General features: G+C 50.1%; 1 protein-coding gene across 1 annotated transcript; it reads right to left on the bottom strand.

Moving 5' to 3' along the window:
- Positions 1–446: 446 nt before the first annotated feature.
- On the bottom strand, positions 447–25,193 carry FSCN1 (fascin actin-bundling protein 1). The gene is made up of 5 exons (XM_067534085.1): positions 24,011–25,193; positions 7,329–7,485; positions 5,053–5,174; positions 4,433–4,600; positions 447–3,238 (listed from the first exon to the last, which is right to left on the bottom strand). Exons 1-5 carry the CDS (start codon positions 24,834–24,836, stop codon positions 3,036–3,038), a joined length of 1,476 nt encoding a protein of 491 aa, XP_067390186.1. The 5' UTR covers positions 24,837–25,193; the 3' UTR covers positions 447–3,035.
- Positions 25,194–25,431: the final 238 nt, after the last annotated feature.

The following is a 25,431-nucleotide window of genomic DNA, read 5'->3' as shown; positions in this document are numbered from 1 at the left end:
ACACAGTGGCCTTCCTATGCAAGCAGACTAGCAGCTGGAGAGTAGGGAGTATGACTAAAACAAGGCTATATTCTCTTCCCCCTCCCCTCCCTCACGGGATTGGCTTCAGTGTTTGAAAGGCACTTCTAGACTTCTAAAGCCGTCTCCAAGACTTCTCCATCTCCAGGGGTGAGCATGAGCAGGTTTCACTTCTGTTCAGCTTTCGGAGACCTACTCGTTAAGTTCTCTGCCAGGCTTTCATTCCACATGCTGATGGAGGGTGGTAGTGAGTTGGTGGTAGATAGTATTATTAAGCAGAGTGCACATGAATTCTGCATTTTCCTTTGCTTTTCTCTCTCTGCCCTAAATAGGGGCAATTCCAGCAAGCAGAGATTAGCTCAACAGCATGTTGCAGAGAAGCTACGATGGATTTCAGATACTCTGTCACATAAATGAATCACATCAGCTTCATTTTCAAATGCAGGCTTTTATTTGTCTTTCTCCACTTGAAGCTATTTTTAAGTTATACAAATGGCACTTACAAAAAATAAAAAACCCAAAACTGTTAACAAAATTTCCCGAGTGATAAGTTTTCAAAGCCACAACACCCAATAAAAGGAAACGGAAAAAGTTCTTGACGTATTATCACATGGAAGAAGCCAGAGCAGGAGTTACACGGTTCAAACTGCAGCTAGAAGGGGAGAGAAAAGGGACACTGGGGATATGAAAGCTAGCAAGGGCTATGTGCCAAGTCAGGCTTTTTCAGGATTTCAGCAGGCCACTTGTTCCTTTTAGAGGCATTATGTCCCCAAATTTGATTTTTTTTTTTTTTAAATCTGGCAGAAGATCACCCTTGAATTTGAAAGGAGGCAGGTGAACCCAAAGATAGAGTCCTGACATCACAATAGGAGCTGAGATGATAGCAGGGAACCCCCCTCTTCCTCCATGTCATCCCCACTCAGACAGGGGGTTCCAGTTTCTCTGAACTGAGTTTAGCACCAAGCTCCTCTGGGAAGAACCCTTATTATGGCAACATGGCTTTAAGGCTTATGACCCCATCCCACTACTTTGCCTGTGGCCACCAGAAGTGGCCCTTTGTTTTGGCACAGACATGAAGCCACAAGCGCAAGGCATGAAGATGTGGGCTGACCCATTGGAGCCAGCCCCTGGAAAGCAACCTAGGCTTACATCTGTGATACATCCCACTGCCCACCCCTCCATCAACACAGGCAGGAACTGGGACATCAGGTTAGCCAAGTACAAAAAAAACTGGCTAATTGAGGGTGGTTGAAGGAGAAGAACTCCTTGGGAAGGCCTCAAAGGACAAAGTGCCTTCAGCTACCCTGAAGAGAGGTTTAGCGTCACCTATTACAAATGCTCATTGTTATATTCTAATGCAGACTTATTACAGACAACAGCGGATAACATTGGCATAGAGAGTATATATAAATAGACATGAACAAAATACTGTTTTGGTCCTTTCTGCTTCCAGTAACGTTGCTAAGTTTTCATGCCATCAATGCAGAGTTGGCACTTGGGTCAGAGGATCTGATTAGGCCTCTTGCCCCTGCTGGGGTGGCAGAGAGGAGATAGGCATTTTACACTTCACCACCTCATCATTGTGATGAGGATTTTAGATTCCAGTAGGGTATGAGAACCAAACAAACAAATACCACTGTGCAAAAGTTGCTAATAAGTTTTCTACTCTAAACTGAGATCTGCAATGTATGCTTCCAGCCACTGTCCAGGGTATGAGACGTGTCAGCCACTTTACGTTGCTCCTCTCCTCCCAAGGCTCCTGTAGCCCAGAAAACTTAAATCATGGCTGTCAGTCAAAAAACCCCCGGGGAGATGGCAGCTTGCCGGGGGGCGCCGTCCTGCAGTGTGCCAGCCTCACTCAACTCCTACTGCAATCAGAGGGAGAGGATGGGGCCTAGAACCTTGCAAGACCCAGCCCTTGCTCACTGCCTGCCCTGTTCAAATTCCACTACCCCTTTTCAACAGGCACTGGGAAAGCAAATTCCCAGTCCGGCTGGAAGAAGCTTTGTAGAGGAAGTCTTCTCCAGTTGCTCAGGAAGAAAGCCAGAGGGGTTGCACTGATTTAGGTTGTGTTCAGCCACATGGTTTATACCAATTCAAAAAGCCTGTCCCCTTTCCAAAAGTCTAGGATTAGCATGAAAGCAGCTTCATTAGCCTCTCTTCAGGTGCACTTCAGTGAGATGTGCTAGAACCTGCTGAAAAGACTCCAAGCTGTGCCCCAAAGTGCTAAAGGCGCAAGGAGAATGGCAGTGATAGGGCTGGAACGCCGAGAGATGAGTGTCTGTAGCTTTCTAGACTGCGATTGGCCTTAGTTTCTAGACAAAGTCTAGTTCTGAGAGTTAAGCTTGCTAGTCCTGCAGCAGCGTTTTGCTGGCTCAAACCAACCCCTTCATGGGGTGGGTATGATATGCTAGATCACATCTTCTGGCCCCCCCCCGAGGGACTGAAGGTATTTATCCATCAAAAACCAAGTGGGGAGAAAAGGAGAAGCTTCCTCCCACTACTGGGAACTATGGAGAGCACATTTAATCCTAGCAGACAGATTTAACATAACCCATCTCACCTCCCTTGATCTGAGCAAATACCAGGAGTCTTGGACACTGGCCCTCCAATTGTCAAGCTAGTCTTTGCTAGCCAGCAGCGTGGACATTGGCAGTAGATCGGTGCCAGCACTCCACTATGGCACAAGAGAGCAGAGGTGAGCTTATTCCCTTTCATTTTAGAAGAAAGCAGAACATAGGTGATGCTCAGAGCTGGGGAGGGAGAGCGTGGCAACGACAATTTCCAAGCCAAACACAAGCCTAAAGAAAGACATCACTAGATCTATATAGACAGGTTGCATTTTCTCCAGGTTATTATCCAGTTGTAAGAGATAGGAAGACTAACCTCCCACAAATTGCATCAGATTCTATGGCAGGAGGAAACAACAAGCCAGCCTGAAAATCCTTTTACAGAGGAGAGAGAAACCAAACAAAAAAAACCAAAATAAAATTGGCAAGGGGGGAGCTAAAGTGCATTTAATATTCCCATAGGGTGGAGGGGTCGATTGCATCAGTGGAAGCCTTGAGGACACCAGCATGGTCACCCTTCAGGTATTTGCCGTTGGTTTTGATAGCCACTTTGTTATAGTCGCAGAACTCGAAGAAGAAGTCCACGGGCTCATTGCTGCTGCTGGTGACAGACGACTCGCTCCCCACCATCCAGTATTTCCCAGTGGAATCTGCAGATAGGGTGGGAGAAGAGCAATGTCCTGAATGAGTGACACTTGGACAAGATGCCAGAGGCGAAAGAAAACTTGTAGCCCCCCCAGACGACTTGCTGGCCATAGCAGAGAGCCCATGGTGCCGGCCCGAGTGTAGAGCGCATGGTGCAAGCTTTCCCCTTATGGCCAGCTACGAAGCTGAACTGAAGAAGTCCAGGAGGAGTGTTGTGAGGTCAGACAGGAGGAGAGGGGTGCCGTCAGTCCCCACGGAGATGGGGTCCACAGCACCAGCATGTTGCAGAAGGCCCTGTGGTAGCCAACTCCATGGGCATGGGGTTCAATTTAAAGAGATCAGCTCAGTATCCCGAGACCCATGGGACATTTGAAATCAGACCTAGTTTTGCAGCCTGAGCCTTTCGGTTTGCCCAGCAGAAGATTGGAGAGGGCCACCCAAGGCCAACCTGTGTTTCCAAGTCTCCTGTGCTTCCTAGCGGACAGTTATGGGGAGACAGGACCCTGGGTCTCAGTGAAGTCACTGCCATCACAGAGGGAAGGAGCAGCAGCTCTGCAACCCAACACTGCAGTCTTGCTTCTAGTGACTCCAGCCCAAGTTCAATGGCAGTGACTGGTTCACCCCCAGCCAGCAGCAAATGCTAACTGACTATGGTCTAAGATGTCTGGCTCTGATGCTGTTGGCAGCAGGAGACCCAGGGCCATACAAAGAGCTATCCCTCTGCACCAGGACAGAGGAAGTACAAGAGCACGGAGGTTTAGGTTTCACTGAAAACGATCAGCTCAAATATGCCAGAATAGCCTATAATTAGGTTCCTTCTCTGTGCCCAACAACCCTAAACAAGGGCAGTGAGCAAATGAGTCTCCTAGACTGAGGCCACTTCAGCCAAGTGATCAGCCAATATCCACACTAAGGCAGCTCAGCTCAGACCTCTCGACCTCCTGTAACTCAGCCAGCAATTCAAAAAGCCTCCACTCATTCTACTCTATGGAAGGGTGCCCTACAGCCATGGTGCAGGAGATGGTTGTGTAGCCCTTAGACAGCAGTGCTCCAAAGGGGAGAATCACTGCTAACGATGCTTAAAGGAGATCACTGGGTCACATGTTACCACTGGGCTATTCACACAAATGCAGCCCAGGGGAAGACGGGGGTAGGTGGCACCCGCATTCACACCAAGGCTGCACAGCAGTCGGACTGACCTTTGATGTGGTATGCACCATCATTGAATTCCAGCTGAAAGACATCGTAGGAGGAACGATTGCAGTCCAGGGTCCCAGTCACCTTTCGGCAGCCAATGAAGCCGTGTTCCCCACGGAGGACGATGATTGGCCGGTTAATCAGCTTCATCACAAAGTGTTCCGTCTCACCTACCCCGCAGAAAGGTGGGGGAAGGGACAGAGGCGAGAAGGGTGGTGAGGTACCTGGCTCATTAAAACAGATCCAGATTCCCTTGGTGTGAGTACAAGCGATGGGCAATGGAGACACCACTTACATAGAACTTCCCACCTCTTAAGCCGGGCGTTTCAAGCTCTTTCAAGGTTTTAGAGTGGACTTTGGGTAGGGGGACACAGCCTAAGTGATTCACATCAAACCCATTTACCATCTCCGGTCTGGTCTGGTCCAGTCCATCAGGGCCTGACAGAGGAGACAGCCACCCTGCAGACTGTTCTTCCTCTTTGCCACCTTCCCGCTGCGAAAGACCAGAGGGCAGCAGAGCCCATAGCTCAGACACTGAGGTCAGAAATTGCTAGCTTTCAGAATAGCATCCAAAGCCCTCCACCCTTGCTTTCCCAGCAATTGCTGGGCTACAGAGGCTCACCTGCTGTCTCAACAGTGGCTGCGAGCTGCCCATTCTTCTTTGCCGTGACATACTTGCCATTCGCAGCCTTCAGGGTGATGCGCTTGTCGCACCAATCGATGTCAAAGTAGCAGCTGGCGTTCCTGCCACAGCGAAGACAAAACCAGCAGACAAGCCATTGGGAAGGGAAGAGACGTACTGGGGACCATTCTCCTCCAACAGAGGAGCAGTGGGGCTTGGGGCCCACGCAGAAGAGCTCGTTCTAAAAAAAGCTTATGCAGCTAGCCAGGCCAGCTGGCATTTGAGATCCCACACAGGAGAGTCTGGTGGTCTTATCCCAGCATCTTTTTTCCAGGGATTTTAGTGTAAACAGACCTCTATGGGGCAATTTTAGAACTCTGGCTACAATTTAGGTCTGAACTGCAAGCAGTTAGTGGCGCAGACTACTCCTGGCAATTATCTTTAGGCTAAATTCACCTTCATTCAGCAGATAGTTGTGTCTGCCATCACCAGGGTTAAGTTCAGCCCTAGGAGTTTGCTTCCATTTTCTCTTTTGTGAAATGTCAAGGCTTTTTATCCAGGGCAAAAAATATATAGATTTTTACCTGAGGCAGGCCAAAAGGAAGTTATGGGGTGGAGAAGGAGGGATGAGGTCAGATACCTGCAGAAGTCTACTTCAGGATTCCCCGTCTAGACTTGAGAATCTGGAGTTTTATTTCTCCATCAGGTCTGACATTTGTTTTGAGTTCCGCAAGAACTATCCCATTATGCAGTTAAAGATGGTTATAAAACCCCAGGAGATTCTTTGAGGCAGTGCCTACCAGACAAACTGGAAGTGGCAAACTCAGGCTTAGGCTAGTCCATGTCCTCGCAAGGAGGGGTTTGCACAGTGCTCAGTTACAGAAACTCAGGTTCACTTGCACCGAGGTTTTGGGTGGAGGGGCTGAAGTTTCACACCACGTCAAACAGAGCCTTTTGCTAGGCTGGCTTTGGGGGTGATGAATTCCACAGTTCATCAGTGGAACCACATCCATCTGGCATGGATTATACAGGGCAAGGAGGCTCGTATGTATGAAGTCCATTGAGGAGGCAGGCACTCTAGATTGTGTGCTTTTCAGCAGTTGCTGTATTTCCCAAGAGATCAGAGTCCTCCAGCTTTGTGCTGTTTAAACCAATCTGGTTCTAACCAGACAAAATAGTGCAAAGTCTCACTTGGTGCAATACCACTTCACTTTTGGCAACTGAGGATCAGAAGTAGCGGCTTGTTCTGCCTTCTTAGGCCTGGTCTCAGAAGGACACCATGTTAAGACAGCCCAACATCCAGTTTCCCTTTTCTTTTGCCCCGAGACTCCAGTAGCGTCTCCAGAATGTAATAGATGCAGCAAGCTGACTCCTCCGTGGCGGGAGGTGCTGCAGCATCTCATGCTTTTTGCTATCAGCTTGGAAAGATGGAGCGCCTGATGGCAGCAGGCTGTACCCCAGCTGCTGGAGTAGGGCCAGGCAGATAGGACCTCTAACAGCTGTCCCGATATTAAAGCTCTCTTGTAGTGCAGATGGTACTGAAGGGGATGGGGAGGTTTTAATCTAGGCTTTATTTTCACAAGGAAGGTATTAGACCCAGCTCTAGCACAGCCGCTAATTTACATCCAAGGGTTCAGATAGCCACTGCACAGGATTACTCCTACTTGCCTATAAAAGGGCCTTACTACAGCCTCCTGTGAAGCTGGGCAAGTTGACTGCTCCCATTACCCAGTGGTCCCTAGGTCTCAAACAGTCCCTAACGAGGAAGAACAAGAGCTACTGTTTGCCCCCTCTCTGCAAAGAGGAAATTCAGCCTAGTTTGTTTTTAAAGGGGATGAATGCTGGCAGAGGGGTGGGGCCGTCACCCAAATTGGCCTTATTTCCAGGCATGGCCTCACTACCCTACTAGAGCCATGCGCAGTCATGTTGCACGCTGTCACTCAGCAGCATATCTGGCCGTGTATCCACCCAGTGTATGGGTGGATTGAAGTGAAGACACTGGCGTTTCAGCCTCCTGCGGGGAGGAACAATCTTGCTGGTGACCAGTTGCTTTCAGTCAAACCCTAGACCCAAACATTTCCACCCTAATATTGGGGCTATCCAAGCCACTTTAACAGCTGTGCATTCAGAGGGGAGGCAGGGAAAATGTGCCACAACAATTCTGTTCTACATGCAGAGATGACCCCTGGATTCTTTGGTGCCAAAGTCATCCATCAAGCAGAATGCCCTACCCACCATAGGCACTGGACAGGAGGAGACATACCCTTGACACTTACTTTGTCGAGGCAGTAGACTGTATCCCACCGTTGGAGGTGAGGGTCCAGTATTTCCCAGTATAGGTCCTGAAGGCACACTTCTTGGTGTCCTTGTTAATCTCCAGTTGGAAGGTTTCTTGGTCACTCTCCTCATCCTGATTGGCTGAAAGGTCCATGCCTGTAGGAGACAGGTGGAGAAATTCAAACTGATCTGGTGGCAAAAAGCCCCCTCCCCATGAGACAGACCCCAAACCAGCCTAGTCCAGCTCAGCCAGGGCAAAGGAGCAAGCGGTATTAGAGGACAGCCCCCAATGCCACCAGTTTTCAACATGTTTGTTGGGGACCCCATGAGTTATAGCAGAATCAGCAGCAGGAGAATATCAACAGCAAGGTAGGAAGTTCTGCAGAAAGATTGAGACCATTTGCTTACACTTAGTGAACCCGCCCCCCCTTGGCTACATTAGTATGCCTTTTTTCCAGAAAGCCTATGCAAACACCTGTGGAACAGTTTCCCAGACACTAAGATTTTAATCTGGATGCTCACGCCAGGAGAACAGAAGTGAACATTTCAGCTGAGTCTGCAATAATCACCACAGACAGCGGAGAGTGCTACTCTCAGCCCTATTCCTGATCAGCCCATCAGACGACGACAACGAGAGGAAGTTACAACAGGCTTCTGGGTGTTCCATGTGTAAAAGATGCTGAACTATTCAATCCACACTAGTAAGACGAGTGTCTCATCTATGTGACTTTCCACTACAGTGGTAGACTTCTTTATGGCATGCTTAAAACCAGGGTATGGTCTTTCACGTGTTAATTGTCAACGCACTTCCATGTTTCCCAGCCAGGCTGCAGCACTAGAGGAACCAGAGGCTGTAATACAGCTGAAACAATTTGGACCTCATCTGCTGAGCAAAGGGGGACAGAATTCATAACACTACAAGTCTGATGGGACACAAACTCCTCTCTACTCTTCCATGCCAGCTAGATCAACAAGCATGTCAACTTGCCTAGACTAGCCAAGCTTCCTGCATAGATCCAAAACACTCAGTTTTAAAACTTTAGCATGTGGCTTAAAGATTCCCCATCTGCACTGGACCACTTTCACCCAAGATCCAGCTCTCCAGCCTACTTCTCTCCCTCCCATCCCACTGCCTCACTCTGCCTGGCTTACACAGACCTGCAGTTTGCTGTAGTTTTAACTGTGCTGTCTGGTCTATTATACACAAGCTAGTCCTCTTGCTGCTGCTCCCCTGCAAAACTGCACTGCTTTCCCACCTCTAAACTTCTACCCCCACACAGCCATCAGAGCACCCTAAGCCAGTCTGGCCCTGTGAGACAGAGGCCACGCTGATGTCTGACCACAGGCATTAATATCCTCAAGAAAACGTGCTTAGTCAATACCTGCTTGGGCCAAGTATCCCTGCATGGAAAGGGGAACTCACCAAACTTGGCAGCTTTTTCCTAAAAATACTTCTGGGATGGGAGTCACAAGCCAAAAGAGGCAGAGAGAGATTCCAGTGTCAGACTTCAGACATCTTAGGAACCTCTCTCATTCGCCTTCACTCCTCAGCCATTCTCCACTGTGTTTTGGAATCAGAGTAGGGAAGTAGCTTGTTGAAATGAAGGCAGCAGTTGAGAGAAGAATCAGGCTGCCCCAGATTGACAGGATCTTTCCAAGGAGGGTACAGAAATGGCTAGTTATCGTGAACAAGTTACTTGCCCATTAGCAATAAGAGTGCTGAACCTGACAAGTATTCCAGAGGTGAATTAAATTGGGAGCATTCAATGTAGCTTCTCTGTGGTATGTGTTTTAAGGGGCCACTGTCTATCAATGAAGCTGGGATTAAATTCTGTTCATAGCACCCATTAGTGGCATAAAGTAGAATATTTTGTAAGACTTTTTCTGCCCCGTGTTGATGTTTGAGAGTCTGAGAACAGAACTGCTCCTCCCCCCTCTGCTGGTACAAAGCCTGCCTGTTGCCTCCTCAGAAGTAACAGTGATAGCAAAGTTGAAACTGAAGACTTTCACAGCTGGAAGGGAGCCACCAAGGCCTTGTCTGGCAGGATGGTTTTAGCTAAGTTTCAATCAGTGCAGCGCAATAGGCTGGGCTGGTAACGGAGAAGGATATTTCCCCAAAGTTCTCTGTGCAGACACAGCCAGGAGCTTTCAGCCCCGCCCAGCGGTCTTCTATCAGAGCTGTGGGAGGAGAGGCAGGGTCCTGACAGAACAAAGTTTTAGGTAAGGACCCTCATTCCCCAGCTGGAGGCCTAACTTTGGAACAGGCACAGCTCTTGCCACCCACCATGATGCTACCCCTTTGCCTGCAATTTTCTATGCCTGCCATTTGCTCCTCTGTATTCAGCCTTAGTGGAAGCAGCTGGGGCTCACTCACATCTGGAAGTCTAGTTGAATTAGCCTATAGAGGCTGAGGAATGCAGTGAGTCAGAGGCTGGCTCTGGCTGGTCTCCCCCTTGGAGGGAAGGAGGGGCAGAAAATAAGGCTTCACCGAACCAATGAATGAATGGGACTGTGCAAGATCTGAGTAACAGGAAGAGCTTGGCCCAAGCATCATCCTTTAAGACAGTTATCCTGTGTTTCTGACAGCTTGTATTTTGGGGGTGCTGCCTCCACCCTTCAATTCCCTCTCCCCCAAAAGCAAAGTATGGAAGAAGCACAGAATGTTTCTCAGAACTTGGGTAAACGGGAAGAGGTGAAGGATATTACGGTGGCAGCTAGTGGGGGAGCCGCAGAAGTGGAAGGAATTTTAGTTTCCTGCTAAGTTTCATGGAATTTCTCAGTTCCATTTGATAAAGTGGAAACCATTTTAATGTCTCACCTCTTCTCCCCCCAGTAGAAGGGGGCATGTCCTTTCCCAAACCAAGTGTCAGTTATGAATAGAATTGTTTGGAATGCATAGGGCAAGTTGTTTACATGGGAGTCTGAATACAAGTCTTGAGGAATTTTTCATTCAAAGACTTGACCAAAAACCTTTGGCCGGTTCTACTACCAAGGATGATCCAGCAATGATTATACCTCTGGCCACTGCTTCTGTTGGACTGTCACAGCCCAGCCATGCACTAAGCAGCCTTTCCAGGGAAGCAGTCCTCAGAGGAAAACGGTATAAAGAAGCCTGGGCCCCTGCCCAGGTCTATCCCCATGTTCTAGCATGCCAAGTTTAACCAATTCTTCCAGGTTGACAGGATTCAACACTAGAAGAACCACATGCTTCCAAATAAGGTGTCAACCTAGCTTAATCAGGGGAAGGGTCGGGTGTATCTATAGTACTCCCCTATGGATACTCCCCGTGGAGCAGGGGGGATGGAACACCAAGCAGAGGAATACAGCAAGGAATGGTAAACATCAGTTGAGTCTGTAGGTTGTTCAGCTTCTAGAAAACTCATTGTCAGAGTAAATTGCCCACTGAAAAACTCACTTGAGTAGCGACAAAGATGATTTAGGAATTTCTTGTAAGCGGTTTTCTGAACCAGTACCATAAAATATGGCAGTATTTTATGCAGTTGCAGAGAGGGTTAATTGCAGTTTTTGTAAAACCCCAATACTAGATTACATGCCACCTGCAGCCCCTTGTATTCCAGTTTGGGATTTGGCATAATTTTGTAGAGCCCATGGTGGATTTAGACCTCTCAGACTTGCTCATCAAAGCTTGTCATGGTTTCGTTATACGTGTCCCACTAACTGTGGATTACACCTGTACCTTGTATCACCCCAGAACCAGCACTGAGATCTTTTTAAGAGAGGTGAAAAGCGGACCATTTCAGAAATTTGCTCAGATAGATCCTTTTGATTAACTTGCTAACTTCAGATTGACTCACCCAACGCTACAAAAGTGAAAGTGTTTTATGACAGTCACTCAGCAGTGCAAGACCAGGAATGCATGCTGCCATGGATGTAGAGCTATCTATAGTCTAATGCAGACACAATCCAATGCGTATGCTAAATTAGAGGCTTCCAGGACTAAGTGCCAGAGTTTAGTGGTTAATGGGCCAGCGTATTCCAGTCAATCACTTGCTCCAAGACCTTTGACCCATCATTTACCACTCTAGAAGCAGGCAGCATATTTCACTTGGTGACGTCTGTAGAAGCAGGAAGTAATCCTACACTGAGAGCAGAGATCATTAAAATACATGGGGGTAGTGAAGCTACCACTCAGTAGTAGCCCAAAAACCCAACAAGCTGAGCTTAATCAGTGCAGCCAGGTTAGTCACCAGTCCCACCTTTGCCCAGTGCTCTGCAAACATTAAGGGGTCCATACACAGGATGGTCACTGACACCTCTTGAAGGTGCTTAGAGAGGATATTGAGCCAGATAACCAGTGTTGTGCCATTGCTCAATGCTTTGAACCTCCAACCACTTCTCTGGTCCAACCTGGCAGGGCGAGCCCTGCGGCTTCCATCACATAAGCCACTTTCCCCACCTAGACAACAGGAAAAGCCATTTTCACACATGTATTAAGAACAAATGCCAGGCTCCTCCCACACAAGTGGAGTCCAGCTTCGATGGCTAGTGAGCTGCAGGAACAAGGCAGGAACAGCATGACTCCAGGCAGTAGAGTCCCGACTCCTGAACTACCTATGGAAATCCAAACCAAGTACCACTTCTCACACCCACAGCCAGGTCAGCATCAGCGGCTAGCTACAAACCATCTCACACTTGTAAGGCGAGAGAAGGGCATCTTCTTTCCAGCATCCTCCTCCCACTTTCCGGCAGTTAGATGGCACCCAGCACGACAAGTCACAGTTGCTAAAGAGGGGGCACAAGTCTGTGTCTGAGTAGGGAGGTGAATACACTGGCTGTAGGGAGAGTGCTGGGCTTAGCAGAACCTCTCTTCTGCTCCCCAGTGCGAGGTACATTTACACTGCAGTTGGAGGCAATTCCTCACTAGCTTCGATTGAGCTGATGGGCTGAAGATCGCTCTGTTGCTACAGCAGCGCAGGCAGTGACTCAGACCAGCTGAGCAAGTATAATCTCATCCAAGACCGAGGTGACTCAGGCAACTAGCCTAGCCCACCACCTATGCTGGTGCAGCTAGTGCTTTTAGAAAAGCACATTAGCTCAAAGCTAGCAAGGGGAGATCTACCCCAGCCGGAAGTTACACCTCCACTTGCCGTGTGGACATGCCCTTAGAGTCGCTCTGCACACGCCAAACTTCCTGCATGCTGCTGGGGTTCTATGCTTTGAAGGAGGTTTTTGCCAGCTGGGACAGAGAAGGAGAGTGAGCTGTTAAGAGCTGCCAGTGTAGGACAGACAGAATATGGCTGCCCACAATCCTGTCACACGCGATGTACTTTAGCACGTAGCTGAAGAGGACAGTTTTCTGTGCACTGCATCTCTGGGGGCAGAGACATCTCCTTGACCTGCCACTATAGTGGTGGCTTCTGAAGTGGAAGATTAGCATGCATCACGGGGTGACCAGGGAGAATTGTTCTTTGCTTCCTTTAATCCGAAATACAATTCATCGGGAGGGGCGCTTTGCTCCATAGGGGGAAGACAATGCTAGGTTGCACAGGGCAAATAGTAAGACGTGCAGAGACTAGAACTCTGTTCATTCAGGTGTCGAAGGGTTCCTGATGCCACTTTAGAACTGTTCTCTTCCCCATCACAGAAATAGGCCACGCCTGTCCTGGTCCAGTTGCCTTTGCATAGGTGTCCACTATGCACATTGACTGGGGCTTTGCAGATAGTGGTCTCCATGCAATTGTTGAACCTCACATACCGGATCTGCACAGAGAACTGGGATGTAGAGGAAATAGCTAATTGGTCCCAAGTTTAGAGCCAACAGCCAGCCTGATGCCATGAAATTGTACTGAATACAGCCCAGCTTGCCATGCACTACAGCTGCGCAGGAACCACCAGCTGGGGTGCTTGGAACATGTCAAGAGTTAGCCAAGAAACAAGTAGTAGCAGGAGAGGTTTAGTTTCCCACCTTGGGGCATGGGGTGACATAGGAGTGTCCAACTGCACCACTGTGTTTAGATTTGCTTTATCTGGTGCTAGACAAAGCACGGGCTGCCCAGAACCCACCCTCTTTCCCCCTACCATTCAAGGGACACCTGGCCACTTGAGCATAAGGTAAGGAAGGCACAAGTACCAGATGTGGCCCACTGGGTCGTAGGCCATAGGTGGTCTTGCAGAGAATGGATCAGGCCGTGGAGGGAGAGAAGGTTCTCCAGAGCCCCCTCCCAAATGCCAGGCTGGAGTTGGGTTACACAGATTCAGCAGAAAGGAATGCAATTACACTCCAGCCTAACAATGCTTCAAAGGGCTGTAGCGGAGACTGAACAGGAGATTTGGAGGGTCACAGCCATGAAAAATTAGAGAAATGTTGCATAGTAAAATATCCTGAGCCCCAAACAGGCAGATGTACACACATCTTAGCAGCTGGCTGAGGGGGAAGGAAAAGCCCACCACCAAAAAAACCTCCTTTCCCACATCAAGGATTGATTTTATCCCTAGAGTTAGCCATTCACCTTTGGCCAGCTGGACCTGCTCCACCACTGATCAGGACTAAATTGTTTCCTCTGGAAGGTGAAGATGAACTTGAGTGTAAGGAAGAGTTCTTTCCCACAGCAGCTTCTCCCCCCCCTCCCCCACACTGAGGCCTTATCTACACTAGCATGTATGCCGGCATGGCAAAACCTGTGTGGACAGCACTATATTGGTAGGAGACAGTCTCCGGCCAACCTCGCTACTGCCACTTTAGGTGATTTTGTGATGTCGGTGGGAGAGCCATCCGACAACACAGCCACACAAGCGCTCTTGTGTAGAGTGCTATGCCACTGCTCAGTTTTAGTGTCGACTAGCCCAAAGGGATTCCAGGGACATATGGCTGAGTCTGCAGTTACTAGTCAGATCATTTTATTGTCATCACAGGCTGTGCTGCAGGCAGTTACAACAACATTCAAAGCCTTAGGGCTCATACCCTGGTAATTCCTATATCCCAGACCATTGCTCCGGATAGCGTGTGCAGACAGCTTATAAATACCCCAGCTCCCTGCATCTCACACACTAGTTGGTGCCTAGCCTGTTTTTGACTTTTCACACCCATCAGCAAATCCAGTTTCCTTTGTTGCTATGGCTGCTTTCTAGACAACAGCTTTATGCACTCACATAAAGCATTGTGGGGGAACACAGTGGACAAACAGGAAGCTAGAGCAAGGCAATTGTTACTTTGAGCCAGGTGTGTTTAGGGGTGATGTGAGAAAGATCAGAAGCCCCTCACAGCCTCCCAACACTTACCCCCGCTAGCTAAAGATGTCTATGCCTGATAAGAAAATGCAGACATCCATGCTGAGGAGAGGTGGGCTTGCTGCTCACACCTTTAATTTGGCAGTTTTCCTGGCTTTATAGTCAAAAGCAATACCATTATATTGAAGCAGTTTTCAGTTGTTATCCCAAAGCACTCTGCAAATACCATTACAGTCAAACTTTAATTACTGCTCTTTGTAGATTTCCAGCCTGAAATCAGCATGATTCCCCCTGACCTTGATGGAGCTGCTAATTAAAGTTAAGAGGCACAAAAGGGAAATGAATAGGGAAAGAGGACCAAGAACTAATCTTTGTGGCATTCCACTGTGGATAGAAAGCTGGAGCCACTTCAGGAGGAAATCAGATTGACTGGAGAAGCTCCTTGTTTTTGGCCAGATAGATGTAGTAGAGGGTGCCCTAGGGGTTCCGGAGAAGCCCCCACCCCCATCAACAGAAATGAAAGATGATGGTTAAACATGGCCAAACAAACTTGGAGAAACTGCAAGGGAAAAGTTATGCATCTTGAGTGACTTTTTAATTTATTTATTTTTTTTAAGTTGGACTGGGGCAGGTTTTACAGTTAAGGATCTGGGGGAGAAAGGAGTTGTCCAGGCAATAAGGGAAGCAATGGCAAGACGATCGGAATTAGAGGCGAGGGAAAGTGTCACTTCCCAGGGCAGTCCCTAGAGGAGAAGATGCCTCACATTTGAGGAAGAAGCCTGGGAGGGGGCAGGAGAACTTGGGGTATTGAAGAGGGCAAGAGGATTCTGTTGCTCCATTAAAATAAGTTGTAAATGAGAATTCATGCCATTGGGGAGATCTCTAAATTACAGCACTTCTACCAGGGGGGATGCAACACAGACAGAATCAGACCTTCACCAGCAAGGCATCTTTGTACAAGCAGTTTTATAAGTTGGCTCCATTAACAATGAGCAGTACAATTGTCCTCCTCCCCCCCGCCCCAAAAAAAAATCAGGAATATTACATAAGAATTTTCTCAGCCCCAACAGTCTTTGCTTAAGCTCCCCCAAGGGAAGACAGCTGTGGAAACGGACAGGAAGAGCTAGAGTTGGATCAGGAGAGGCTTTCCAACTGCTGCCAGCACAACCAGGCTAGAGAGATTAACCTCTCACAGCACCACAGGGAGGCAACGCTCTGCATGAAAGGCACTTGTACATTCTCGGGGTCAAACAGGTCTTCCAACATCATTAGTCAGTGGTGAAGTATTCGAGCAGCAACACCCTTTCCTCCACCCTGAGCTTAGCCCTGAGCCTAGTACACACATGGTGTTAAGGGATAGATGTGTACTGTAGCTGCTGGTCAGATTCAGGACCCTACACAAGGTCACCTCTAGACAGGGAGGTGAGGTAGATGATCTCTGAAGGATCCACTGAGGGCACCCATTTTCACTGCTTTGGTAGTGGATTCTAGAGATGTAGCACTTCAGTGAAGCGCAGAAGGTAAGCAGCATTCAGACACGAGTTCCCTATAAACAGACTGCAAGCCACCTCTGAATTTCTGTAGCTTGTTTTAGTGCAAATTATTACAGGATGGCTGCAAGTGGAAAGCTGAAAGGCGTGCAAGGAGACAGCATGCAGAACAAAGGGACAGAATTACGTGTGTGTACCAGCCTTGGCTCCCATAGCTCAGACTCCAGCAATATAGGCAGAAGCTGGAGTATTCTGGGAACTGGTACACAGAAGGCAGTATCAGTTACCGCCCAGTACTTGGGGAGGTAAAGTTACAGGGGCAAGTGCTAAACTGCAGCTTTTACTTCAAAATTCCCATGCATTTCCTGACATTAGAGCTCTATGGTAACAATTCAACTGACAGTCCACTACAGAACCTGCAAACACTGATCTGCAGTACATTACACCTCTAAGTCTAACCAAGATGGAGGCCACTACGCTAGGTGCTGTACATACAGCAAGACAGACCATTCCCGCTCTAAAGACCTTAAGGCTTGCCTATACAGAGTTGCAAGGATTTAACTAATGGTGTTATTTTAAGACAGTGCAAAAGGCTGCATAAATGCTTACTGATTTAAAACCAGGCTTGTTTAATTAAATTAGGAACTGGTTTAAATTAAACCCAAATAAGCCACAAACCCTGTGTGGACCACCTCATTTTTATTTAACTAAATCTGGTTAGTTTGTGTGGACACAGCCCTTATCATCTACGTGGACAAGACAGAGGGAATATTCTCAATGTTACCAGTGAGGGATTGAGGCAGAGATTAAGTGATTTAAGATCTCAGCAAGTCTGTATATCAGAACTGGGAACTGCATCAACGCCCAAATCTCAGTCCAGTGTCTTAACCACAAAGCCATCAACCCTCCTTGGAGGGATATTTAGAGACCAAGCCTCTTCAGCGTGTTAACCCCATACAAGCAGGTTTTTAGAGGTTGCAGGTTTTTCAGTTCCACCGGGAGAATAAAACCACCTCAGTGATGTTACAGTTCTCTGCGGGTCTGACTCAGTGGGTCGGGAGGCCTCAGACTTCATTTATGAAGTAGTTTTAATTCTATCCAGATTTGGCCCCAGGATGGTCACATGGCCTAAATCTTGAGGCAGAGATCAGAGATGGAATGCTAGGACACAGGGAATTGCAGGAGCACCACGGCCAGCAGCATGAAGTGGGTCCTTCCACTAAAATAGGCCACGCATTCCATTCAAATGCACCATGTCAAAGGGTCGGCACATGGGTGCTATGTGAAGCCAGACGTACATTCGTGCTACTAATGCAGGAAATAGATGCATAGTTCCAATTCCCTGGCCTGTGAACAGAGAGTAGGAACAACTAGGCTGGTCTAACCTTTAGAGGACAAAACCACTTCCAGCATGAACACACTTGCTACTTAAGAGTGGCCACAATATATACATGGCACTTATGCAGGGCTTTCTATATGCCAATTTCAAGGCACCGATGAACCCAAAGCTTCAGGAGGCATCAGTGAGAAATGTTCCTTTCCCCAGATTGAGAGAGTGATTCGAGTTAGGATGGGTCTACACTGACCACTCCCACATACACACCTCCACCAGTCAGAGCTCAGAGCAATGACTCAGGCTCATACCAGGGGATTAAAAATAGTCGTGTGGACATTCCCATTCAGGCTGGAGCCCAGGCCCTGAAACCCAGCAAGGGGGGGGGGGTCTCCCAATCCCAGGCCTGAGCCCAAATGTCTAAACTTGCTATTTTTAGCCCCATAGCATAAGCCTGAGGCTGAGACTTACTGCACTGAAAAAAAGGCCAGGGCAGCATAAATGCACCTTCATGACAGAGCAATAGATTGAATCTAGGTCTATGGATTCCTATGCCGCAGCAATGCAGGGATAACTAAGGTGGTGGCCAGCAGTAAGTCAGTACGTCACCACATCACCAAAGCAGTTTGGAGGTAGACCATTAGAGGCAAACTCAAAGGAATCCAGTGCTCCAGCAAGGCACCGTTACAGCTGAAAGATGCATCCAAATCTGCCACCCAACACCCAGGTAGAAGGGCCCAGCTTGTGGCCAAATGGCCTCTCCTTGAACAACTTATGTCATGGAGATGCTAGAGAGCTCCAGTGTGTGTGTGTGTGTGGAGGTCTGCCTGACAGACCTTCAGCATTGCTACCTGGAGAGACCTGCATGACAGAGCCGGTGCTCCGCCACTCATTTAACCCAGAAACAAACACCCACCTGTTTCCCACCCACACCCAGCTGCTTTAAGCAGTCAATGCTGCGGGTCTGCCAGCACAATGAGAAGCTCTTCAGAGTACAAGAAAGAGCTGCCAAAGCTGATGGAGGGAATTTGGCAAGCCATGAGCTCAGGAACAGAACCACAGGCTCACCTGGGCCAAGATCCAGGGCATTGGTGGGTTTGAAGACATTTTACGTTGGTTTCAACTTCCCTTTCATCTGAACTTCATTCCAACTCTTGAGGCTACACTTGTCACTTCCCAGCTGTAGATACAGAATCTCCAGTTTGGATGACTGGCCTGCACACCCCATTGCTTAGCTGGGGCAGGTGGAACCTGGTTGCTTAGTCATTCTTGCAAGGAGACCATCCTCCAGACAGGATTTTTTGTCCAGGTCCAAATTTCTTGGTCAAAGCATAGGCAAGGTCCAGACTCCAGAGAAAATAAAAAAATAATGGTATGTAAATGAAGAGATTTCAGGATCCATCCAAAAGCACCTGGCAGTCTGGATGTGACCCACGGCCGCCTATTGATTACCACAAGTCTAGTTAGTACTTGCAGCACTGCGGCCCCAGGCCAGTTTACAATAAGCTTCTCTGCATAGCTCAGCCATTGCACCTCAAGTCCCCCACGTGAATGAAGACTCCTAGTTTTTTGTGGCTAAGTCTGGGCAAGACACCGCTGGTCAACAGACTGAAACCTAAGCAAGCTTCGGAAGAAACAAGGTCTGCAAAGTTGGCGAGTAACGCAGCACCTGCAGTGGCAGTTCTCCTAGAGTTGTACTCTGCTTAGAGTCCTGGCTGCAGCACAATTTCCCATCCCTTCATGGCACCCATTGGTAGATTGATATGGAGATACCAATGACTGAACAGGTCATTTAACCTCCGGTCAGGAGCAGAGCTAGGATGAGAACTCAAGCGTACTCCCCTGCTCGGAGCATTGGAGGGTACTGCCTCTGGCTCTCTGGTAAAGTAGCTCCCAGAAGTAGGTTAAGACTAAGAGGGAAGGACAATAGGAGCCCCATTTACAATGGGTATTTAGCTACTAGAGATCAGGGACTGACCCACGTGGGGTCCTAGGAGTGCTGTGAAGGCAGGAGTCTGAAAGCCCTACAGAATTCCCCTCCCCCACCAGCAGCAGAGCTCTAGATATCAGTTACACTGATTGCTTATACAGGCTAGTTTTGATCACTTCGCTCATTTCCTTCCTAAAACTCCTTTCTCAAGCTTCTTGCTTCTGACACACGGTCTATAAATTAACTTGATGTTCCCTCAGATCAAGCCATGGTAGAAAGTATTTTGCTCTGACACTAGTACCCATGTGGAGGGGAAGAAGGGGAGAACAATCACCCCCACACACGCTTTCCTCACTCCTGTGTCCCAGAGACAGAGGAAGATTTCCAACAGTTAAACCAGGAAGGGGCGTCATGTTTGAAAGAGCCTCCTAAGTCCCACCAAAGGAAGAACATCTGGTAAAAGCTGAGCAGAACTGGGGCGTGCTCCAGCCTCAGGGACCTTAACTCCCACAAAAGAGGCTTTGTTGCAGCTGATGCAACAGCCAATCCTAAAAGTTATGCTGCTCAGCAGAGAAAGGGAAGGTTTGTTTCTGTTTATCATTCAAACCACATCTTATTGCTAACCTGAGAGTGCAGGCTGGCCTTGATATTTGCATACGCGAGCCCAGTATTAACATTACCTCACTCGCCCACCCTCTAGAAAGTACGTCTGTCTCCTAGATCAGTGGTCCTCAACCTTTCCAAGGTACTGTACCCCCTTCAGGAGTCTGATGTCTTGCATACCCCAACTTTCACTTCACTTCAAACTACCTGCGTACAAAAATCAGACAAATACAAAAGTGTCTCAGCACACTTGCTGAAAATTTGCTTACTTTCCCATTTTAGCCATACAATTAAAAAATAAATCAGCTGGACTATAAATACTAAAATGTAAGTAGATACTTAAGCCGTTTTCACTTGTGAGCCTTGTGTGAAGCCCAAACCCCACTGCCTGGGCCTGAAGCCTGCAACTCAGCTTTGTGGGGCTGGACAATTGCTCTGCTTGCCACCACCTCCTCACACCAGCTCTGCACTTGCAATCCTCCCCGCAAACCCATCCTGCAACCCCCCTGGCGGCTGCAACCACCAGGTTAAGAAACTGATCTAGATGAACTGCGTACCCCCAGATGTACCCCTGGTTGAGAACCACTGTTCTAGATAAACCAGCTTCTTTTGTGGCCTTGGCAGGCTTTCCACCTAACTGAGGATTTATTTCCAAATAGGCTTGTTGATCAGACCCTGGTCTGTGCTCTCACCTGCTCCTAGCCAGACTTAGGATTTCTAGAGCAGCCTGCAAGCAGTTACCTGGGCACACTCTCTCTGGAGGCTTTGTATGGACAAAGCCAGATCATCCACACCAGGATTACACAGTTACTGCTCTGCTCAGATGCCGGATAGACCTGTTTGATTTAGCTTTCCTGCTGACCCAGCCATGTCGGGACAGTTTCAGTGTTCAGGGTACACTCCTAAATCCTGACTGGAAAGAGCTAGGAGATAACCCTGTCTGTGGCTCTTCAAGCCCTGAGGAAGTTTTAAAAATTCATCCCCAGGAAGGATTTGAAGTACCCAAAGAAGCGGTGAATCAGAGCTCCCCCCACCCCCCCCATCCAGCTGAACTGCTGCCATCGCTGTTTCCGGTCACACATACCGGCTCTGGCAGACTTTTCCCTGGGTTAGTGAGGAATGAATCTCTGATGTTCACTTCAGAACTTCATTCCAGGAGGGACTGGCAGTGGTGAGTGATCAGCGTCTGCCATTTCTAAGGGTCCCCTACCTGAGCAGAGCAGCAACAGCAGCCAAGCAATCTCTGCTGACTCAGCACTTGTTGGGCCTGAAACAGCAATGGCCTGTGTTCACTGATTCCAACTATCCCTGGGGCTGCATATGCTCCCGCTTCTGGAAAACAGACAAGCCTAGGCAATAGCTATTGTAGCTCTTGCTGTAAAAGCTAGCTGGACCGTAGGTGTCCCTGGGGGCGAGGGGAAGGGAAGGAGGAGAAATAGTCCTTCCTTTCCTCCAGAAACAAGGATCCTTTTCTCAGAGACACGATCTATCTATTGTGCATCTAGCCAGGCCATGCAGAGCCCAATTAGTGGAGAGGTAGTACTAACAAGGGACAGAGATGCTAGTTAGTCTGCTCACACCAAACTCAATATTGGAGGAGTCTTTTAGCCACGTCACCCATCTCTAGCATCTCTAGCGTCCTCTCCTCTGTAGTATCAGACAATAGGGACAGGCTTATCAGCCCAGTAGGGAAAAGGGCTGTCTAGGAACGTCTCCCCTGGACATGGGTGTTTAGGTTTCTGTCTAATTAACCTTGGAACAGAGTCCTTCTACTGCAGGGGAAGGGAGAAACCAGCAAGGGACTGAAAGCAGCAGCAAATTGTGTCCCAACTGAGACTAAAAAGCAGCAGCAGCTCCACAACTGTTTGTTGTTGCTGCTGCTGCTGGCTAGGATTAACCAAGCGGAAACTGCTTCTCTGCCTGAAGTGTACTTAAATTAGAGATCATATTGCAGCTAAATGCTCCCCATGACAGTCCTGAGAGGTTTACCATATATTTATTTCTTTCCCCTTTGAGGAGGCGAATGGAATGAAGCTAATGCAAGAATCCAGTTTGGGGTCCATCTGGACCCATGAACCAACTCCCTTTCTCACCCCCCTCCCCCGAAAGGTTTGCTTTGGCTTTTAGCGTGCCAGAACTATTATGGGAAAACTCTCAAGGGGGCAAGGAACCGAAGGATGTTCTGTTTAATTGGTAGGGAAAGCCAGTGTTTGTGCCTCTTGCTCCTGGCAGGATCAGGTTCAGCAAAGAGATGCCACAGGGAATAGGAACACCCCATAGACTCAACTAGTCTGGGTCACTTGACCAATTCCGCCACATGTGATGGAGCCCACAGCCCCCCTTTACTCCTTCCAAACTAGATGAAGTCTCTTTGAGGGATGATGCAGAATAGAAACCCTCTTCCTGGGAAGACTCCTCAAAACCTTCAGGCAGCTCAGCCACATTGTTTGGGCTTCTAGACTCATAGCCACATGCCACACCCTGAAAAGGAGTAGTATTGTACCAGTGCTGCAGGAGTCTCTCTCCACTTCCTTAGCTTGTAGCAAGGAATTCTCTCTGCAGCTTGCCACAAAGTGTGCCTATAGGGCCACTGCTGAATGCCTCCCCACCCCCACAGATACCACCCCTCTCCACATCTGGTTTTCCAATCCCAAATACTCCACAGTGACAAAGGCTGGAGCAGCAGCTCCCCCTCCCCCCAGCAAGCTCAGCACAGCAATAGCTATTCTTTCTGAACCACAATCCTGCCCTTGTTCTCCTACCAGCCTCCCCATCCTCCTCCCCCTCTTTGACTGGACAAACATTAAATATCACATTTGATATTTTCTGGAATCGGGTTGGGCGTGGTTAAGTCCTAGAGGGAAGGCAGAAAATCCCCCGTAGCAGCCTGCAGAAGAAAAGGCAGGGTAGGCAGCCATCCAACCATTACAGACACTTAACGTGAGGAGAGGTAGGATGCTTGCACATCATTTGTGGTGATTGTTCACAGAAGGGCTTTGACCAAAATCATTCCTCAGAATTCACGCACATATGCAGGCAAAGCCCAGCAATTAGGGTGCAGCTCAGAGCTATATGGCAAAGCCAGGCAGTATTGTGTAATGTGCTAAATCTGTGGCTCCCTTCTACATAACTGATCTGGGATACCTTTGATCAATGTCTTCTCACACTGCAGGGAGAGGGGCACCACTCTGTAGATTCCCTCTGTTTGAGTAGAAGCCGGTAAGCAGCTGGTGGTTAAGGTTGTGGGTGGTTAAGGTGCGAGATGTGACTTAGGTGTTTGTTAATTTATCTCCGCACAGCTTTGTGCACTGGGGCTGAACTCTTAACAATGAGCACCGAGGGCAGCTCTGTGGCCAAAGATACCGCAGGGCCCTGAAATTCACACGCGGTCTCCCCTCGCCCCCCACCCCAAATCATGCACAAAACGGGTCACCTATAGAGTTTTGCACTCTCTTAGGGGGAGACAATTCTGGCTCCCGAAGAGGGGGTGGGGGAGCTCAGCCGCCCCAGCTAAAGCTGCAGCAGGCGAAGGCAAGGCTCTCTTTGTGCGAGCTGAATGTAGGTCATGTTTTCTCTGCACAACCAAAGCCAGCCGCTAACCACCGTTTCAGGAAAGCCCTTATAGATCACCCTGCCAAGCTCTGCCCTGCATCGGGCAGGCCAGGCAGACCAGACGGTTATGCCACAAGCCAGCACGCACTGCTGGGACATTGCATTTCTGCAGCGCAACCGAAGCAGCAAAGCGTGCCCAGGAGGCAGGACGGCCATGCACAAGGGAGCAGCTCTGGGGCTGCCTCGCCTGGCTTCTCCCCGCACAGGAGGGGGGAGAGCAGCCATCTGGCGAGAGGCCGTTGTTTTAAAGTCGCTGCCTTGGATGGGTGGCAGGCGCACGGAGGAAGCTGCTCGCCGGGCAAGCAGGACGATACCCGTTTCCTAGCCAGCCACGGGGCCCGTGTCCCTCCCCCCGCCCCGAGCCCGGCGCGTTCATGCAGTACAAAGGCTCGCCCCACCGAGGATCCCCGGCCCTGAGGGCAGCAGAGCCCCCCGAAGGCGCTCCGGAGGCAGGGAGAGCGGCGCTGGGCTGGCCCGAGGATGCTGCCGGCGGGGCGGGATGGGGAGGGATGCGGCCGCCCTTACCTTGCCGGGTGGAGACGTTCCGGTCGTTGCCGGCTCTCAGGACCACCTGGGGACAGCTCTGCTCCAGCACGAAGAGCTCGTCCTTGCCCGCCTTGGTGCTCTTGCCGGCCTTGAGGGTGCCGCTGGGCCCGGAGGGGGCCAGGTAGCGGCCCTGGCCGTCCCTGAAGGCCACTTTCCCGGAGCGGAACTCCAGCGTGTAGCCAGTGCCGCCTTCGGGCTGCTCCACCAGCCGGCCGTCGTGGCGCAGGAAGCGGTGGTCGCAGGTCTGGAGGCTGTAGCGCTGGTCCTGGAAGACCAGGGTGACCAGGGAGTCCACCCCCCAGGGCACGTCGCGGTCCACCGCCAGCTCGTCCAGCCGGGGGCCCAGGTGGGCGTAGCGCTTGCGGGTGAGGCTGTAGAGGTTGACCTGCGGGTGCATGGCGATGTGCACGCTCCACTTCTCGGCCGCCGAGACGGCCTGGGCGAAGCAGGAGAGGCGGTCCTCGGTGCCGCCGAAGTAGCGCCGGTGGGGCTCGGACTGCAGCGACCAGCGCCCGTCGTCGTGGGCCAGGATGACGAAGCGGCAATCCGGGCCGGGCCGCTCCGAGTCGCCGCTCACCTTGCCGTCCTTGTCGGCCGCCAGGTAGCGGCCCAGGTGGCTCCGCAGGAAGACCACGTTGGAGTCGTCGCCGTCCTGCTCCAGCGTCCAGATCTGCTTCTTCTTCATGCTGGGCGCCGAGGCGTTCACCTTGAAGCCGAAGGCCTCGGCCGTCAGGTACTTGTTGCCGCAGTTGATGAGGCCGAACTGGATCTGGAGCGGCGCCGCCGCCGTCCCGTTGGCGCTCATGGCTGGGGCCGGCTCCGACGGCTGCAGGGAAGGCGCGATGCACAGGCAGCCCCGGGCTCTCTCCACGCGGACTGGGCTCGAGTCTCTCTTCCCCGCGCGCGCACAGACACCCCCTGCCGGTGCTGCTGGCCCGGCCCCCCCGCGCGCCTTTGTTCCCACCGACGGACCCGCGCCGCGCACACCCGCACACACACACACACGGGCGCGCCCCGGCCCCAGCTGCAGCCTATATAGAGCCGGAGGGGGACTGATGGCTCGGCTCGGGCGCTGCTCCTCCAGCCACGCCTCCGATTGAGACTCGCTCGGCGAAAGGGGGAGGGGACGGCAGCGAGGCTGCGGCAGCCACTAAAGAGGAGGGGGGGAGACGCGTTCAATTCAACTCCCAATTCCCCCCCCCCCCCCAACACGCCCCCTCCCCTCTAAGCACGGCACTGGCAGGGCGCTGCAAGTCCGGGAATGAGCCCAAGGGGAAGCCTTTCCCCGGCGTTTCCCCCCCCAACTAGCCCTTTCTTTTCTTTGCAAAAATCGCTCTGCGCCTCTGCCTGCCTGTTTTTATGTCATTCGGGAGCTAGTCGGAGTCGCTGGATGCACTCGA

The sequence above is a fragment of the Emydura macquarii genome, unplaced genomic scaffold, assembly GCF_026122565.2.
Source record: "Emydura macquarii macquarii isolate MOO-44397 ecotype Brisbane River unplaced genomic scaffold, CSIRO-AGI_Emac_v2 contig_3390, whole genome shotgun sequence".
NCBI lineage: Eukaryota > Metazoa > Chordata > Testudines > Chelidae > Emydura > Emydura macquarii.
This window is presented reverse-complemented; position numbering and strand designations above follow the sequence as displayed.

What these genes read in the sequence shown, in the direction of transcription:
- FSCN1 (XM_067534085.1), bottom strand. Translation starts at nt 24,836, where the DNA reads ATGAGCGCCAACGGGACGGCGGCGGCGCCGCTCCAGATCCAGTTCGGC. An exon ending in AGCCACTGTTGAGACAGCAG is followed by an intron (nt 4,601 to 5,052) that starts GTGAGCCTCTGT and finishes TCTGCGGGGTAG; the next exon opens with GTGAGACGGAACACTTTGTG. An exon ending in TGGTGCATACCACATCAAAG is followed by an intron (nt 3,239 to 4,432) that starts GTCAGTCCGACT and finishes CCCTATCTGCAG; the next exon opens with ATTCCACTGGGAAATACTGG.